The sequence below is a fragment of the Ptychodera flava genome, chromosome 9 (genome assembly GCF_041260155.1).
Source record: "Ptychodera flava strain L36383 chromosome 9, AS_Pfla_20210202, whole genome shotgun sequence".
NCBI lineage: Eukaryota > Metazoa > Hemichordata > Enteropneusta > Ptychoderidae > Ptychodera > Ptychodera flava.
Window position 1 is genome coordinate 4,923,665 of NC_091936.1, and position 18,692 is coordinate 4,942,356.

At 38.1% G+C, this 18,692-nt stretch overlaps 1 protein-coding gene across 2 annotated transcripts; it reads left to right on the forward strand.

The window, feature by feature from the left end:
• Positions 1–2,898: 2,898 nt before the first annotated feature.
• LOC139139823 (uncharacterized) lies at positions 2,899–17,738 on the forward strand. 2 transcript variants are annotated; one of them, XM_070708760.1, is made up of 9 exons: positions 2,899–3,059; positions 5,255–5,639; positions 8,144–10,562; positions 11,005–11,323; positions 14,504–14,686; positions 15,168–15,598; positions 16,152–16,674; positions 16,960–17,014; positions 17,392–17,738. In XM_070708760.1, exons 2-9 carry the CDS (start codon positions 5,315–5,317, stop codon positions 17,661–17,663), a joined length of 4,527 nt encoding a protein of 1,508 aa, XP_070564861.1. In that variant the 5' UTR covers positions 2,899–3,059; positions 5,255–5,314; the 3' UTR covers positions 17,664–17,738. The 2 variants fall into 2 exon arrangements, with proteins under 2 accessions (XP_070564861.1, XP_070564862.1); XM_070708761.1 differs by having other exon boundaries at positions 2,908–3,059; positions 5,231–5,639.
• The last annotated feature ends 954 nt before the right edge of the window (positions 17,739–18,692 follow it).

An 18,692-nucleotide genomic window follows, 5' to 3' on the forward strand; every position in this document is an offset into this window, starting at 1 on the left:
GTTGGCACCAGATTGTCTCATCAGAAAATTTACCCACCAGATTACAATTTCAATGGAAAACAAAAGGCTATCACACCTCCATAATCCTCTTACAGACTAGAACAAAGGAGATCCCAGGGATCGCCAACGGTGCCTTTAAGCTCAGCTTTAACAAAACGTTGAGATGAATGGAACATCTCTACTACCTCGATGAATGGAAGCACTGTTGTTGAGTCAAATGATGACATCTCTCGTTAGACAGGTAAAATGCACCTCGGAGACCAATTTTCTCACTGTCAAACTTTTACTTGATTTGTCTACCACTTATTAGAGCTATTTTTGAAGCTCATGGAGTAACTAAAGTTTTCACAAGCTTGCCTTTATGGAATGAATATATAATTCTTCCCCATAGAGTTATCACAAGGATGTGTCTGTATATTTTGTGTCATTTGTTTCACTGGTACCAGATTTTGCGTCTTTACCCCTGATTTGTCTATAATTATAAAGGGAACAGGTTAAAGATTGTTTTATGGAAAATTTGAACAAAACTTTGAGTCTTCCAGCTTCGAGGTGCAAACTGCCTTAATTGAAAGTATCCAAATAATATGCTTCCTTGTCCATTTTTTTATCTAATATCAAGAGAAGACGGATGTAGAAGGAAAGAGACCATCCAAACGATGTTATGTAATAGTTACATTGAGCGTTAACGTTATAAAGTGTTTCGAAGAAACTCAAATTATGACTGTTTAACTGTATACCGTGTCGTAGGAACTAATCACTTGAGTCAGAAAATAAAGCTGGGTTTCTAGATACACTTCAAGAGGACAATAAAACATGAAATGACCATAGAATATTTATATATACACTTTAATATATTATACAATGAAATGTACGGGTAATGAGCGCTTGATCGAGATTACTATGACTCAACTCAAACTCTAAGGGGCGCTCTTCTCTTCTTTTGTTAACCAATCCATCATCAAACAGGCGAAAGCCCAATGACAGGATGAGGTGCCTATAACCCTCTACCCAACGGAGCAATGGGGATTAAAGTGCCTTGCTCAAGGGCACAACTTCGTGTTAGAGTCTCAAACTCACCATCCCCCGACAATGAGTCCGATACTCTGGACTTACTGGGTCTCGAACTCACAACACTCTGATAATGAGACCGCTAACCTATGGCTACAAATATTATAGGGGAGGGGAGGCATTCAGAGGGATTTGAAAATCTGGGATCCGATCAAATCTTTTGCAACAGTTTTTCCCAAAATTTTAATCAAAAACTGTAGCCAGTAAAACGTGATGTCCTTTTGACCAAAAATTATCGAAAACAACACAAAAACAATCATAAAAATTGGTAAAATATTCCACTAAAAGTTTGGTTGGAAAAATTGCAGTGGTCATGTTATCATGCTTGATTTTCTACAAACGTACAATGAAAAGTCACTGTATTTCACGAAAATCACTGAAAATCAAAATAATATAAAACCATTCATTTCAAGCTCACTGAATGAAATGTTCATATTCTCATTGTACAATAACACAAAAGAAAAATTTTGAACGACATATATTCAACTCTAAATGAAAAGTTATATAATCTAAACGAAAAAATGTGTGAATAAATTGACATTGTTTTTTATTTTTCACCAAATTTGCCATTATTACTCCCAAAATTTCAGAGATTTAAAAAGTTCTATTTGATGGAATATTTCAACCTAAAGTATTGTCAATTTTATAAAACTTTTATAAGTAGTACTCAGGTCATACATATCTTGTACTTTTTTTCTATGTGTTTATTTTTTCTGTGAATAAATCAATTGTGAATATGCAACTATATGATATATATAGATATGGGTATCTGGATTTTTTAGGGTATTGAGGGGGATCCGAAAAAATTAAGATTTCATCGCGATTCTTCTAGCCCCCCTCCCCCGCCCCATCATTATAATTTGTGAAAGCAACCTAACCATACTTTAGATATGGCGCAGTTCACGAAAAATGCAGTGACTGGCAGGGAGATTGGAGAATCAGTATTAATTTTTTTACAAATCTTTTCTTTTTCTCATCGTCAGCATGGGCTTTTTCTATATATTGCTTGAATAAATCTTAAATAAATCTTATCAAAATGAAGTTATTGGACGATATGACCCATTTGTACCACACACGAGACATACACAAATGTCTACCGGTCCATCGTATATGAACAGCCATTCCAACGATATAGAGCTACAAATTGATTTCGGTTACAGCCAATTAAAAGCTAATTTTAATTTAAAGCTGCTCTGGTTGAAAAACACAAAGAGTGGACGTATCGGATCCATTAGACCAATACATAATCAAACAGATGAGGGCTAAGTGGGTCAAAATAAACCAATAACAAGCAGATTGTACAGTTACTCATGTTAATGGCATTGTAAGCTGAGCGGCATTGTGCATCCTAAGGTAGCTTAGCATTACGGCCTTGACTACATGGCAACAAATCGTGTACATTATTTATGCCGATTTAATATTCCAACACTGTGTTATATTAACTAGTTTAACTCGTTGAAGTTAAAGGTCACGCTTAGGTCATCCCACATTGACTGATCACGCTCCATAAGCCCTTGTCAGGAGATCAACTTTGTCGAGATGCTAGGCTTTGTCCATATATCCTAAATGACGTGTCACACATTCCAACCGTCATAGGATTGAATAGGGTTTACATCTCCAGGTTTAGCACATTTCAATTCAAGTGGTATTAAACACACCCCCAGACTTACATGTATTCAGTTGGACAGGCATATAGGCCTATACCTCTCTGCACTATAAATCGTTATGCCTGACACATTTTGGTTTACATCAGTACGCAGGAGTGCGCCTCCTACCTTAACAACCCTGCCAGGGGGAATGATCGCCCAGTCCAATCTTAAGCCAAACAAGCGAATCAATTTTGTTTTGGCAACAGCTGACCCAGTTTGTGAGAGGTTTCGGGCGAAGTTACCATACTGACTTATTTTGCAGAACGTTGCAAAACATACTGCTCTTACGTGTTCAAGAAACACTCGTCTGTACTGAAGACTTCATTTGCTTCGAGTGCAGAGGTAAGTTTTTGGGATGTTTGTTTGTTGCAAAATTTGAACTTGACGTAGTAACTAGTTACATATACCTGTTGAGTTATCATAGACGTCGAGGAAACTTTTGTTTATCAATTCCATCAACAAAGCTAAGAAAAATCCAAACGTAATAAATGTGACATGTAAAAACACTTTGTCAGTGTTACTCACAGTTAAAACATGAAAACAAATCTAGGACTGTAAGTTTGTCGATCGAAGTTGATGGGCGGAATTCTATGTGATCTTTTCTTCGGCAACTAGTTTTACTTGAGCGGAGTACACGAGACCGGGTTCGTTCGAACAACAAAGTTAATCATGGGTAACGATTGTCTATTCATCCTAACTTCTGGAGGAACTTTGACTCCCAAATGCATTCTTTTGATCAAAATGCTCTTTATAAAGCCATAGGCTGAGATAAAAACCCCGACTTTACAACAGGTGCTACACATTGTGAGAACCGACCTGCGATGACCTTTGCACCCAATGAAGTCTTTGTACAAGTTCTGTCGACAAGAGAATGGAATGTTAGTGCTTTAAAATGAACAACAATATGTTGCGAAATGAACACTAGGCTACACCGCCTACACGTACTTTAAGTTAGTAAAACCGCGGCTCTTTCACTCCCTGTACAGAAACGCTGACACGCATGCGTATGTACACGTATGTATTCGCTCTATCATACGGCTACACTCAAGAAGCTGCAGAGATTGTTTCAATCATCTGTGGGCCACTTTTTATAGAATAGGATTTGTGTTTTCTATAGTTTATGTCATCAAATTAAAAGGAAATTGAACGTGATTTTAGTCGTCCATATGTAATTTTATATAAACAACAGGATTGGAACTAATGTTGGATAATTGATTCTTTATATTTTTCAAATTTCTCAAAAGTGTTAGGTGCCCTATACCTGAATGTTGCGATATTACAATTTACTCATAAATAAGTGTGTAACTTAAAAAGAAAAGCAGCTGAGGTGACATTTGCAGATTAAATCGACTTTACTTCACCATGCAATTATCCCAAATAAGTTCCAATCGTGTTACACATTTCAATACTCTCGATGCAGGAAACAACCGAGTTGAGTTTGATGCACTAGACAATTTAAATTCACCGAGAAAAATATGTCACATGGGCCAATACAATGAAACTGAATTCCACTCTTTGGTTTCCCTTCTTTATCAACCTTTAAAATATTTTTGTAATGAAAATTGTCGAATGCTATGGGGAACAATGACATTTTGTAGTACTTTGATAAATTTGTCCAAGTTTATTGTCTATGTTATTAGGATATATCATGTAGATGCCGATAGTTCTTCACCTATTCTTTATCATATAATCGCCGGTGGTTAATATTTCTGAGTAGACTACATGTTATCATTGTAAATTGGGAATTTGCAGTCAAGTGTTAAATGTTTGTATTTGGTGAACACTGAGTTTTGCACACCGATGTGATGGAATAATAGCAACCGATACAACGAAACCAATACAGAACGGGATTCATGTACACAGGCGGTCCATGAATTCAATACTTTTTATCCTGTTTGTTCATGTATATTTTTCATAATTCACTGCAGAGGGAAACATCGGTAGTTTCGCGAGATCTGAAACTTTACAGTGTTGTGTTGATTGTCGTGTGCTTATGGACTGGTATTTTCATCGATCATATCTAGTAAAAAAGTGATGACACTGTCTTCCATGACAAAATTGTATATTTGTGCAAAGACTGTGTTATCCTGCTGTGACATTTGATGTAAATTTTCATCAAAGTTTCAGATATTGAAATGAGGTACTGTTCCTGTAATGATGATGGCATTGGCAGGACCACTTTGAACGTTGTGACTTGCAAGGTTTTCAACCAATAACTTGTCATTTACAAATCTGACTTGAATCCGTTCAGGCGTTCTTGAGATATCGTGTAAACAGACAGACTGACAGACAGACAGACAGACAGACAGACACGACGTCAGCTCACATGTGTGAAAACGTGAGCTAAAAAACCACTGTAAATGCAATTATTTTGTCCTCTCAAAATCAAAATTGATAGAAATTTAAATCTTGTTTCATTATTTATGACGTTAGTGTCTTCCAAAGTGACAGCATCGATACCAAATACGATGTTGTACATGGGAGCAGTGGTTATGTCTGATTTTCAGTTCTAGATTTTCTTGTCCTTTTACCAATAGGTAGCTTTGAAGAGTCTACACTGAGATTTGTCAGAGTCAACACTACGTGGTGTGATCATAATGGCGCCAAGTGCAAAGGACTTGGTTGACGTCAATGGCAACCAACGTGACAACATCGCATGTAAGGTTAAGATGGAATTATACTGTGACTCATTCCGAAAGGAAACCGAAAGATTAGAAAATACTGACGATCTAGTCACAGACTTTGATGACTCGTCTTTGCAGAAGACGATCGGCGACGCCAACTTAGCTTTGAACATCGCCAGTTTCATCTGTAACACACTTGCCGATGGAATCAAGGAATTGCCCGAGGCAATGGCTGGTACTGCTGCTGCCATTAGAAACAGAATTCAAATCGTCCCACCCTGGGTAAAAATTGATAATGGTAATATGAACTACTTTTCTGCCACTTTTTTATGTCTTTAGAGTTTAAGATTTCGTCCACAGAAGAAATAATAGACAACAATAATCATACAATTCAAAGCAAATTTAAGCAATAACACAATTGGAACTAATTTGGGATAATTGGATCTTCGTATTTTTCAAATTCCTCAAAAATGGTAGGAGCCCTACAGCTGAATGTTGCGATATTACAAATTACTCATAAAAACAAGTGTGTAACGTAAAAAGAAAAGCAAATGAGCTCACATTTGCAGATTTTAAAGACATTAGTTCACCATCCAATTATCCAACATTAGTTCCAATCGTGTTCAATGTGAAAAATGAAGATACCTTCATTCCTGTGCAATGACTGATCTGCATGCCGCATTTAATCCTAGGAAATCACATTGTATCGTGCACCTCAATGCAAATTTAGACAGGGAAATAACTAACTGCTTTGACAATTGTTGTGTCTGCTTTTCGCTTTGTTTATGGGTTTTCCTAGAGCAGTAGTGTAGTTTATTTCATAATCAAGTACGATGCCATTGTTGACTAGCCATGCGCACTGTCTCACAAGCTTACATGGCAAGGTTAGAGGAAAATGTCAGGCGTAGTTAACTAGTGTTTGGTGCGAAGATTAATCAATTATTAAGTTGGTTCTATAAGAGACTGTTTGAGATGTAATGCTGAACGGGAAATTGAAACGAAAAAAATACTTATTCACAAAAAGCTTTCAATGTTATGTTCTTCGTCGCCGTTTGGATACTTTCAAGCCGTGGTTACAAAAGTGTTCAATCCATCTCGAAGGTCTGGCTAGTATCCTCTTAATGTGCAATTGTTCAGAGTTACAATAGATTTCAATTAGTGATCTTAGGCCGACAATTCAATTTACTTGTACGTAGTCACAAACAAAAAATCGACAAACTTTTCAGCATAACCAAAAATCCACATTTCGCAAAGTAAACAGAGAAATTGACGTCAAGTCAAATTTACGACTTCAAGCGAGGTTGCATTCGCCAAACCTAATAAACAAACAAGCTATAAATCTGGAACGATATATTAATCAGTGGCTATCGATCGACTCTCAGGTACTCCACCCCAGCATACTGCTGTATCGCCTGCAGTGTTGAATGTCGAGCTTTGTATTCTTTACACTGCAGTATCTCTCAATACACCTGTGTCCAGAATTTTTAGACCGAGAAAATAGTTTTCATCAGACGCGATACCCCGCAGAAATCTCCATGGACCACTGAACACGCAAATACTTGCATTGTTCAGTGGTTTGCTGTTTGTGTCGTACACCAAGGTGTGTCCGGGTCCAACATTACTAAAGCTACTTAACGGGTGACCCCTTAGATACCCTGTGATAAAAGTGTGTAAGGTGGCACGCACGATTAGACGGAACATTTCTGCTGGAGCTGTTTATCCAAGTTTTATTGAGAAATCGATAACAACGCTGAGATCTTCTAAAATTCACAAATACCTTGGCTCATAATGACTAGGAGCCGAAACTCCTATGTCATGTTACTTACCGACTATCAAATACAGTCAAACATCACTGTACATGCAGAATCAAACTCCTGAATACTGTGGGTTAAATTTGATATATTGAGCGAAATAAGACACCTTGCAAGTACCGACAAGAATATATTCCACTTCTTGGTGGATGCAGATACTTTTGAAACAAGTTAGCGTCCTCAGCTTGACCCCGGTATATCTATTCAGAAAAAGAAAGTAAATATCATTCTCATAACCCATCTCGACGACGGCAAACTGCTTCTGCAGTCATTATTGAAACCAATGATTTTGGCAGTTCATTAATGGGCTCTCCAAACACTGTAGTTGTATTGAATATATTCATTCTATCTATGAAAGCGAGACTGTCAAGAGTGCATGCGGAACAAACTCAAAAGACTGAGTAGTTCAAAAGTGTAACGGTAGCATTTCACTGCCTTGTGATTTTTAACATCTAATACTGTTTATATATGACAAGACGACACTGAATCAATGAAAGTACTCGTGTGTTATACATAAAACATTTTCAAGAAAATTATTCAAGTGTTATCTACAGCTTCATGGTCTGATAGGAGAACATACTAACGAAATGGAGGTGTGGTCATCTCCACCGTGGCAGGCAGGGGGAAAGAGGGAGGTAGATGACAGATAGATAGGTAGGTATATAGGTAGGTAGGTACGGTAGACGCAGGGTAAGCTTAAGGAACATTAGAGAGGTGGAGATACGTTATTTCAGACCATTTGATTCCATGGAGTGCCGTTGTACGTAAAGAGATTACGAAAAATTGTCCTGAAGCAAGGAGTGAAATGCAAGCAGAAATAGTAGAGGGGTAGAAAATATTAAATTGGCTTTTGAGAAAATAAATATCAGGAATACGTCATACGAGCGATCAAATGTTCTGCAAACTGCAATAAATGGCACAGTATTCCGAACGAGTAAAACACAAGTTGACTTAGGGATGATCTTTATTCATGTTGTTACTATTTGAACAGACGCAGTATTGGTTCGACTTTGGAAGGCCGCAAACGTAATGGATGATCTGATGGCATACGCCAAAGAAACTGAGAAGCTGGCGAGAAAAACTGCAGAGATGGCCAGCGAAGCAGCAGCCAGAACGGAAATGACGTCAGCCGACATAGCCGCTGCCATGAAGGAGTTACAGAAAGCCCAAAAGGAAACAATAGCAGCAGAAAAGAAAAAGAAGGAAGCGGAGGAAAAATCGCAAAAAGAAAGCATCGAAATAGAGGGGAAAAGGGCTTCGAAAAAGGCCCAAAAAGAGGCAGATGATACCAACGGCATCGTAAATAAGGCAAAAGAAGTTGTGAAAAAGGCACAAGGCCTAGCAAGACAGAGTAGCGGACAGAACCCGGATGTACAGTCTAAGATGGAAGAGGCACAGGAAGCTCTGCGCGTTGCCATAGAATCAGCAATAGAAACCAAGAAGGCCTCTGATGAAGCTGAGAAAGCGCAGACGAAAATAAACCAGCTGGTTAGTAGCAAGTCATCGTCTGTTGAAGCCGTGCAAAAAATCGAAGAGGAAATACAAAAATACAGTGAAGAAACAGACAAACACGCTGTAGAGGCAAAGTCACAAGCCGGAATTGCAGAGAAATCTGCAAAGAGGGTGATCGATATCGTTGAAGAGGAGAAAGCTAGAGACAAAGCATGGAAGACGGCCAAAGAAGCTAAAAAAGTCTCTGAAAGCGTGAAGAAAGACGCCGAAGCGGCGAGAGACGCTGCCTCTGACACCAAAGATTTGGCAGACTCGATTGTGACAGACACGGAAGAGGCAAGCGCCTCGGAAGGAGAACTGAGAAAACTGAGCGAAGAGACTCAAGCAACAGCGGATGAAGTGATAGCCGCAGCCGAGAAAGCAGAAACTCTGTCTGAAACCATAGAAAAAATGAAAACAGAAGATGGAGAAGCGGACCAAATTTTGGAAGTCTTATCCGAGACCAAAGACACTATTAAGGAGGCAAAAGATGCTGCAGAGAAAGCACGGAGTCTGACAGCGAAGTGCAAGGAAGCATGTGAACATGGCAAGGTTCTTGTCGAGAAACAAAACACAGTGAACGAGAGTAAAAAATACAGTGAAGAGGCAAAATATTTGGTTGATGAAGTCATGCAAGCCACAAGTGATTCGTCTGAAATTCTGGTACAAGCTAACGAATTCGCCGCTGAGGAAAGAGAACGAGAAAGCTCTACAAGCAAAGACGGCAAAGCATTACAGGGGGTTACTGTCACCCAGACGTCCAATGCCGATGAAGAGGTCGAAATCGTAGATGTCGATGCAACACTAAAAGAAGCAAAGGTCGTGATCGAGGAAGCTAAAGACTTGCAGAATGAAGTGATCAAAGCGGCTGATGCAACCCAGGATGCAGCTGGAGAGATAGAAGATAAGTACCAGGCCCGTGTAGGCTTGGAAGATCTGTTAAAACATTTGGAGCGGGCTACCAGATCCATGGAACAGACCAGAACGGTGTCTGCAAAAGCTATAGACCGTGCCGGACAAGCTGGATCGTCCGGCAAACAGGTAATCAATCAAATCGACGACAAGCGAACAAAGCAAGATGCCAACCTCGCTTTACAACAAGCCAGTAAATTGGCAAAATCCCTGAATGAAGAGATTGCCGCAGCGAATGCCATTTCCAAGGAGGCGGATGATACTGTACCGAAGATAAACACAGAGATGGATGATAGCGACACTGTCCAGCAAGAGTTGTCCGAGGCTGGCCAATTGGCAAAAACGAAAGCAGATGAACTGCAGATAAAAGCAGATCGTCTGGAGGGGAAAATTTCCATCCTGGAAGCACAGTTTCAAGAGAAAGAAGACAAGGAAAAATTGAAAGAGAGCATTCAAAGTTTGAAAGATGAAATGGCAGAAACACAGAAAGTTTACGATGAAGCTAAAGATGTGATCAAAACGTGCGGCCATAAAACAAAGACAAGGAGTGACCAAGTTGCCTCAAGCGAGAAACAAGAGGCTGCTAAATCAACCAACGCTCTGATTGAGGAAGCCAAGAGGGTCGCTCGAGAAGCCAGAGATCTTGTAAAAGATGTAAAACAGTCAGCCAAGGACACTCAACATGCATCTGACGACTGTGGAAGAGACACCGACGAGGCAAGACGTGCCATACAAATCGCAGAGGAAGCCGCACAGGAGACTAAGAGAGCAGGTTTCGAGGTAACAAGGACAGCAGAATCAATCGATAGAGCCATTGATGATCTGACCAGCGTTATCAAGGCAGACCGATCTACAGCATCAGATGTGAAGGTGTCTGAAAGCAAGTTATCTAAATGCATTGAAAATGCTGAAAAGGCTGCTGAGAAGGCCAAGTCTTGCATGGATAGATCCACCAAAGCTGTCGAAGATATGGCGTCTAAGAATCCAAAGGGCTGGAAATCTGTCAAGTAAGTAAAATCTCCCATCGAACAAAAAATAAAATATGACAACAATTCCTATGTGATTTCGTTTACGGTGGCATTGGTTCGGGTAACTATACAGATAGTGATTCTTTTACTTTATGACAACATGGCAATGAGAAAAGCCATGTCTTGTTTTGGGGAGTTGCAATTACGGCGTTTATGAAATTTCCTTTATAGTGAAGAAACCGTATAATATATAAAAATTTGAGGGAAAATATGCTGTCAAAGTAAGGTACAGCATATTATTAAGGTATACTGATGTTATCTCTCATAGTCACTCCTGGGTTCTAACTCTCCCATATATATAATACGCGGTTATGGTCAACCAGTAAAGATGTTGCCCACAAATTACTATATATAATACGCGGTTATGGTCAACCAGTAAAGATGTTGCCCACAAATTACTTTACTATTGTTATTCCTATAGATATACATCCCATGATGAAGACGTTCTAAGCGTAGTTCGCGCACCAGATGGCGCCTTTGAAGGAATCACCATCGTTTGCAAGGAAAACGAAAGCCTTGCCAAAACGGTCGTTGGAGAACATGAAGAGTTATTGAGCAACGTGGTGTCCATGGAGCCTCAAGATGTTAAACTTAAGAAATCGGCCCTGATTGGCATCAGATACATCCCACCTAACACACGCATTGCAGGCTATGAAGTGGTTGTCAAGGCCAGGGATCAGAATGGAGACTGGAAAGTCATTCCCACCAATTCAACAGAGAGATCATACGATGAATATCGAGTGAGTCAAGACAATATCATAGCTATAGATTAAGTGCTATGTCACCTGTACAGAGAATAGATAAATATATTGCTGTGTGTACAGACATGCAGTCACCACCATCAATGCAACCTGTGTTTTGAGTTAACGAGTTATTTTGACATTTACATTTAACATTTTCCATGATAAGCGTGTCAACCTATATAGTTTTACACTGGTTTTACGTGCAAATAGTTGTAAATCTCTGATTGCAAGTCATACACAGTCATGTTGACCTAAACCAGTGTTCTTAATGTGAAGACTAAGCTTATTTTCTTCGTGTAAATTTTGTGACGGTGATATAACTCAGTAAAAATATAAATATGCTCATTATGCTTGTTATGAGGTTATCATGGTAAAGAATATATATATATATATATATATATATATATATATATATATATATATATATATATATATATATATATAAATATTATTATAAACTTTATTTCGGACTCATTGTCCATATAACAACAAAAGAAAATCTGGTGATAAATATACACAGCTTGGTTAAGTTATACAAAAAGAAGCTTATTCCATAACTTTATCATTTCAGAGTTTAAATATAATGAGTCATACACACATCGTACAATATCATTACTGCTTCTTAGAAGTCTTTGCTTTAAACCATAAATTTGCCTTCGCAGCAAGGCATCAAAGTTATTGATTCTGTTAGATATAACATAGAGCTTGCACTACTACGTTTATCATAACCCAATAAAAGACGAGCAGCATTATTATAAGCAACTTTCAATTTCCTCATAATATTAACAGAATATTTCATCCAAATTGGACCGCCATACAATTGATAACAATATGTTTTGAAAAGAACACTCTTGACTTCAAAGGTACATCGAGAAAATTTTCTCATAAGCATATTAGCTGATATATAAAGCATCTCATCTGTCGCTCGATATCGTCATCATCACGAAAGTGATAGTTGAGAACAAAACCCAAATGTGTCTTCTTTGTGACAAATACTAATTTAACTCCATTGAGATACACAGAAGGAATGTGACGAATCATAGAAGAATCGCATCTCACACACATACATTTGGTCTTTTTGCTATTAAATAAAATATCATGAGTATCACCATAGTCACTACAAATATTGACTAACTTCTGAGTTCCCTTGACAGAAGGACTAATCAGACAAATATCATCAGCATACATTAAATGATTGACGAAAAGTCCTCCAATGTTACAACCTGTTTTGGAATTAGACAGCATAAAGCTCAAATGATCAATATAGATATTAAAAAGCTTTGGTGACAAGATCCCACCTTGCTTTACACCATTGGAGACAGTAAAACCACTGGAGGTTCATGCACCCCAGCGAATAAAAGTCTGTTGAGTTCGATACCATCTCAGGAGAAATCTGACAAAATACACTGGTACTTTGCGATCAATCAACTTTTTGAAGAGAACCCAATGGTTGACTCTGTCAAATGCCTTGGAGGCGTCCATGAAAGTGACAATGACATTACTACCATGCTTTCTATAGTAGATTGATTACTTCTTTAAGTACAAAGACACACATATCGGTCGAGTGACCAGATTTGAAACCAAACTGGTAATGTGACGTTTCAAGAGAACATTCAATATTTCTAAGTAAAATTAATTCCATAAGCTTAGAAGCAACAGTCGAAACTGCAATCGGACGATAGTTACTTTGTCATTGATATTGTTGTTTTTGTCCTTTATGATGGGAACTAAAACAGTATCGGAAAGGCGACTAGGGCAAACATTATGCCAAACATCGCCGTAAAACACATACTGAGTAAAATGGAAACTTTACTGCTAGCATACATAAAATGCTCAGCTGAGAGATAGTCAGGGCCAGCAGATTTACCAGCCTGTAGTTTCCCTATGGCATCACTAATGTCACTGGGGTAAACAATGAAATCATTATCGAGAGTACACTTTCAACAACATCTAACACAAACTTCTGGTCATGTGTCGTATTCACTGAGTTGTAAACGCCATAGTAATGGTTACGCCACATATCAGCAATATTAGCTTCGCCAGTACAGCCACCCACATTGTTTGGCCTGGAAGAACACTTTTTACTATTAATGGAATGCCAAAATTTTTGTGATTTCCACCAAAAAGATTTTTGGCCATAGCATCTGCTTTCATTTGTTCTTCATTAGCTCGACACGCCCGTAACGCATACTTAAAGCGAGCATGAGTACAACGTTTAAAATCATACAGTGGACCATGCTTGGGTTTACCAGACTCACGCCATAATTTAAATGCGTCACGGGCAATTTCATGAATCTCTTTTAAATGGTCATTCCACCAACAACTGCACATCCTTTACTATATTCTGTACTTGAGCTAATTCGAGTGCCAGCAAAATGTAAACTATTAATGATATTGTCATAAAAATCAGAAATACTGTCAGCATGATTCTTGTCTTTACAGTGAATATCTTTACAGCATAGTGAATCAGTAGGAATATTAATATCTGCAAGAAGTCTGTCTGAGACAGCAGTGTACATATCACGTTGTTTGATGCTGACCCTAGACCAGTTTAAATTCAACCCTGGTTTGCAATAGGGAATATCTGAGCTACTAGAGTCACACGATGGCAAGATAGCAACATTGCATGTAATACTAAGTGGAAAATGATCTGATAACATCATGTCGTACAAGATTTCCATAGACTTTATACATTGGTGACTGCTATAGGTAGATATACAATGATCTAACCATGACGTGGAGCCATGCATATCACTAACATATGTAAAGGAATTATCAGGCAAAAAGAGCTTGTCGGAAATACAGTAATTATAGTCATTACATATAATATCTATATATATATATATATATATATATATAAATATATATATATATATATATATATATATATATATTCACACACAAAATACTTATAATTTGTATTTAATCCATTAATGTCTAATCATTAATGTTTATGTTTGTGACATATTAGCTTGGCTGTACGTCAGGTCAACTTCCTTGCATAGAATGAAGGCAGTGGTCACCATAATTCTTGAAGACGGGTCTAAAAACGTGTTATCAAGATAACGGATTTAAATATAGCGGGGAGGAACTATAAACAGTGGACCAACTTATTATACTAAAAACAATAATTTTTCGCCTAAATATAACATATTACATGTTGACACTTTCTCCTAGGGGTTAACTTTTGCCGAGGTGAAAGTTGACAATTTTTCTACCTACGTAGTAGTGAGGCGAGTTGTGAGAGACAGGCACAGCGTGGGAAAGAGAGGAGGGGCGGTGACGTCATCGATCGATCCTCGTGTGGCCATTGCATATGCTAAGGATACACTATCTTCACAAACTGACGTCACATTGCAGGTAATATATGATATATCGTCATCAAAAGTGTCACTGCATTCGACGGAAATGCACAATACATGTTTTATTTTCATCAAACCGCTGTCGGTTGATATAAATGACTGCATTTCGAGTTTCGTCGATAAATAATCAGACGTTTTGCAGCACTCCACAAATCCATTATGCGACCGATCTGACTGACTAGGTTGCTGAAATTCGCGTGATTTGTTCATATATGTTGACTGACAATGTTCGAAATCTCAATATCGACCTTAGTGAATGTCTTAAAATAAACACATTAGAGTTTGCATATACAAAGAGTCCCCTTTATATGCGTTTAACATCAAGTAAAAATCAGATACGTCATGTCACAACCCTGCCTAAAGTTTCTTGCTTGTTACTCATTGCTGTTACTCGCTGCACCGCCGTCGTTCCTTTGGTGTGGATCAGCGGAATTGACTACTACAAGCTAATTGTGCCCTCTATCAATCCTCAATTACAGGTGATACCGTCGGATACTACTCAACTCAACGTCAGACGTAACAAATGGGAATCGCTTCGTCATCTGGTGTCGACGTCACCTGTGCTGCATTTCTCCCACGCGCGAAACGTGAAGATAAAGAAAGCCATGACAATCACCTTGCCAATCCTGCTGGTATCTCAAGAAGATGAAGATCACGACAGAACCACAACGACCAACACCACTTCTTCGTCCACACAATCAGGCGATTTGATCATTCCGGGTGTAGGATCTTTCTCCAGTGGCGGCGGAGATCAAAAACAGAAGAGAAGAAAAGAGGGCGCTAAGAATACTGGAGAAGTATTGCTGATGGGAAGAGATAAAAAGGGATCTTGGCGAAAAGTCAGTGGTGCAGATGTACAGTATAAGAAGAGTGGTTTAATCGAAGCCAAAGTTAACGAGGGCGTTGACAGGTGAGAGTTTTCAATTAGTATGCACTACCACAAAAGTGAGTATTGTCATAATCCCGGAATGTATAAATTTCGAATCTCTCTATCTCCATAACCTTTTTTCACTGCATCTTCTGACCATACATTATCAATGGGCTTACTAGCAGCTTTTATCGATAAAATTATCCATAATAGTGAATTGAAGCACTTCGAAAGTTCGTGTACAGCAGCATTGAAGTAAACTTAAATTATCTTGACGAAATTCCCAGTGAGGGGTGAGGAGGCCTGTGATATCTGAGTAAAAAATTTACGTTTGAACTATTGCATGTACTCACACTATTATTTGAAGAAACAGCTCAATTACTCTTGAAAAATTGACGGTTCTCTCACTCACAAGGATATGTTACAGAATCGTTTAGATGTAGGTGGTGTCTTGTCATGCCATTCACATTAAATAAAAAGACCGATGTTTTAAGTTACTCGGTACAATATTTATGATCCTCCAGTTCAAACTGACACAGAATAGACTTAACCGATATTACTGTCATTCACATTTTAACTTTTTTCTGTCTTTCAGAGTCCTTGCGATTCAAATGAAGGAGGGTTCTACAACACCGCCGAGCCAAACAGCAGCTGCCGTTGAAATGAGTAGTCTCGTCAAAGTAGCCAACATTATACTTCATCATTACGTTGATGACCGAGCACGTGTTATCATCCAGGTAGTACCATCTCATAGATGCGACGAAACCGTCAAGGAGCTCCACAAGAAGGGCTACGAAGGTCCCCCGTCTCCTAGCAACGAAATAGAGATCAGGGAAGAGCAAGAATTTACGGTCAAGTTTAAACAAAACATAAAGTTGATGGATCAAGAGGCCTATGGCGAACACGAGCAGAAGATAATTTTCCGCGAAGCTTTCTCGAATAGGATGGAGCTGTTTTTGGAAGCGGCTGACCCATTCAGAAATCACAGCTCCGACTTCGACCGCGGGAGTGCTCATTTTTACAAGAAAGATTCAGAAACATCGAAAATTAATATTGATTCATCTGTTCTGGAGGAGACTTGGAACCATCTCACAGATTTGCCCGTATCACTACCAAAGGTAAACGGAATAGTTTGGTGTTATTTTCATGATGATAGAGTTTTAGAAGTATTTCTCTGTGAATTTTTGTATTATCAATATTCACGAGGAGTGCAATATAATACATCTTGTAGTGACTTATTCTCTTTTGCAAAGTTTATATCAAGAGCGTGCATCAAATCCACATGTCTCAATTAATACTTTTGTACCATCATTTTCTTCCCTGGAGTTTCACTACCGATCACGATCATGAACAGAAATCGAGCACAATTAAATGACACTCTCTTACGTCATATACTGTTTCAGGTTGAAAAGGAATTTAGAGCACGACAAACAAAGAAGGACGCTGTCGACGCAGAAGGTGTGTATATTTCCTGCCGTTTTTACTTCGCACTTGATCACCTTTCGTTACATTTACCAGTTTACAAATATCCCTTTTCAAATCAAATTGCCGATTGGAAAGGCGAACACGAAAACGTCATGTGTGCGATGAGAGAATTCGCAAAACAACTTGTGAACCAGGTTGGATATTTACAACAGAGTTGATGACATTAATTGATGTACAATTTTATACAAACATGTATAAATTTGTAACATGGAAAACTCGAAAGAAAAAAATCATTGAAAAATATGTCACCGGAAAGTCTATGCCAGAGATTGCTTAAGCAGTATACAATCGCCTTATACTTAACATTCTTATTTTACTATGTATTCTACGTCTGTCTTTTTTCTCAACAGTGCCTTTGAGCAATGCTTCTTTGCGTGATCTTGCCCAGGAGATCGGAGATGAGTTCGAGAAACTTGCCAACTATCTGGAGATGCCAAACAGTCAATTGCAACGCGTAAAGCGAGACCACCCATACAACACTGAAGAACAAATCTTTGATTTATTGATCTCATGGAGAAACAAAACAAAAAGATCGCTGAATAAAGTTGAAATCTTGGCAAATGCACTGAAAAAATGCGGGCGCACAGATCTTGGCGAAAAAATTCTCGAGATGCCAAAATAAGTATCTGTTTTAAAAGTTGAAAAAGAGCATTTTACATTTTATAACCACAGAAGATACTTTTAATAAACATAAATACAATAATAAGACACACACACACACACACACACACACACACACACACACACACACACACACACACACATATATATATATATATATATATATATGTATATATATACATATATATAATATATATATAATATTTGCCAGTATCATTTATACCGTCCACACACTTTTAACAAATATATATATAGTCTGTATACCGTCCCTTTTAATTTTACACCCCAAATAATAGACAGGTATTTGGTGTTTTCTGAGACTGTCCTGTTCCTGTTCAAGTTACAATTGATGTCAGACACTTTCTACCCTGAAAAGTGGATATTTAACACCTTCTCCCGTAGAATGAGGATATTCACACAATCAAATTTCCAATATTGAACGGTTTGTATCGAGGACCGAACATATTGTAACAGCATACCATAGAACATTTGTCAAATACATTACATCATCAGCAATGAAACAATAAGGCAATGGTAGGATTCTTCTCAGTCACCCACCATGCACTTGGTGAAGGATTGTTGATTAGACTTGTAAGCATTCTCAAGTGATCAAACAGTAATATGATTTATATCAAACTATTCATACGTGTCATTTCGCTTTTGATAGGTTAAAAATTTTCTTCCGTTACTTTTTAGAGTTGTATATCTTACAGGAAAATTAGTTTGTTTATGTCACCTCCATCATCTCTTTTATTTCGATAAACTATGCAAGTATACACACCACTAAAAATCGTAGGTAAAAAGTCTGGACAATTTCATCAAATGTAAATACTCAATAATATTAAGAATGGTGGTGGCAAGACATTTCTTATCTTTTCAGAGGGAGCTAAGGTACTACGGGAGTGTAGAAAATATTATCTCTAATCTCTGTGTCACAGGTCACAGAAAAAGTTGCACGTAGGATATCAGATACGATGTTATGTCCGTATTTGACGGTATATCGATGTACTTACAAGTTTTGTACTTCAAT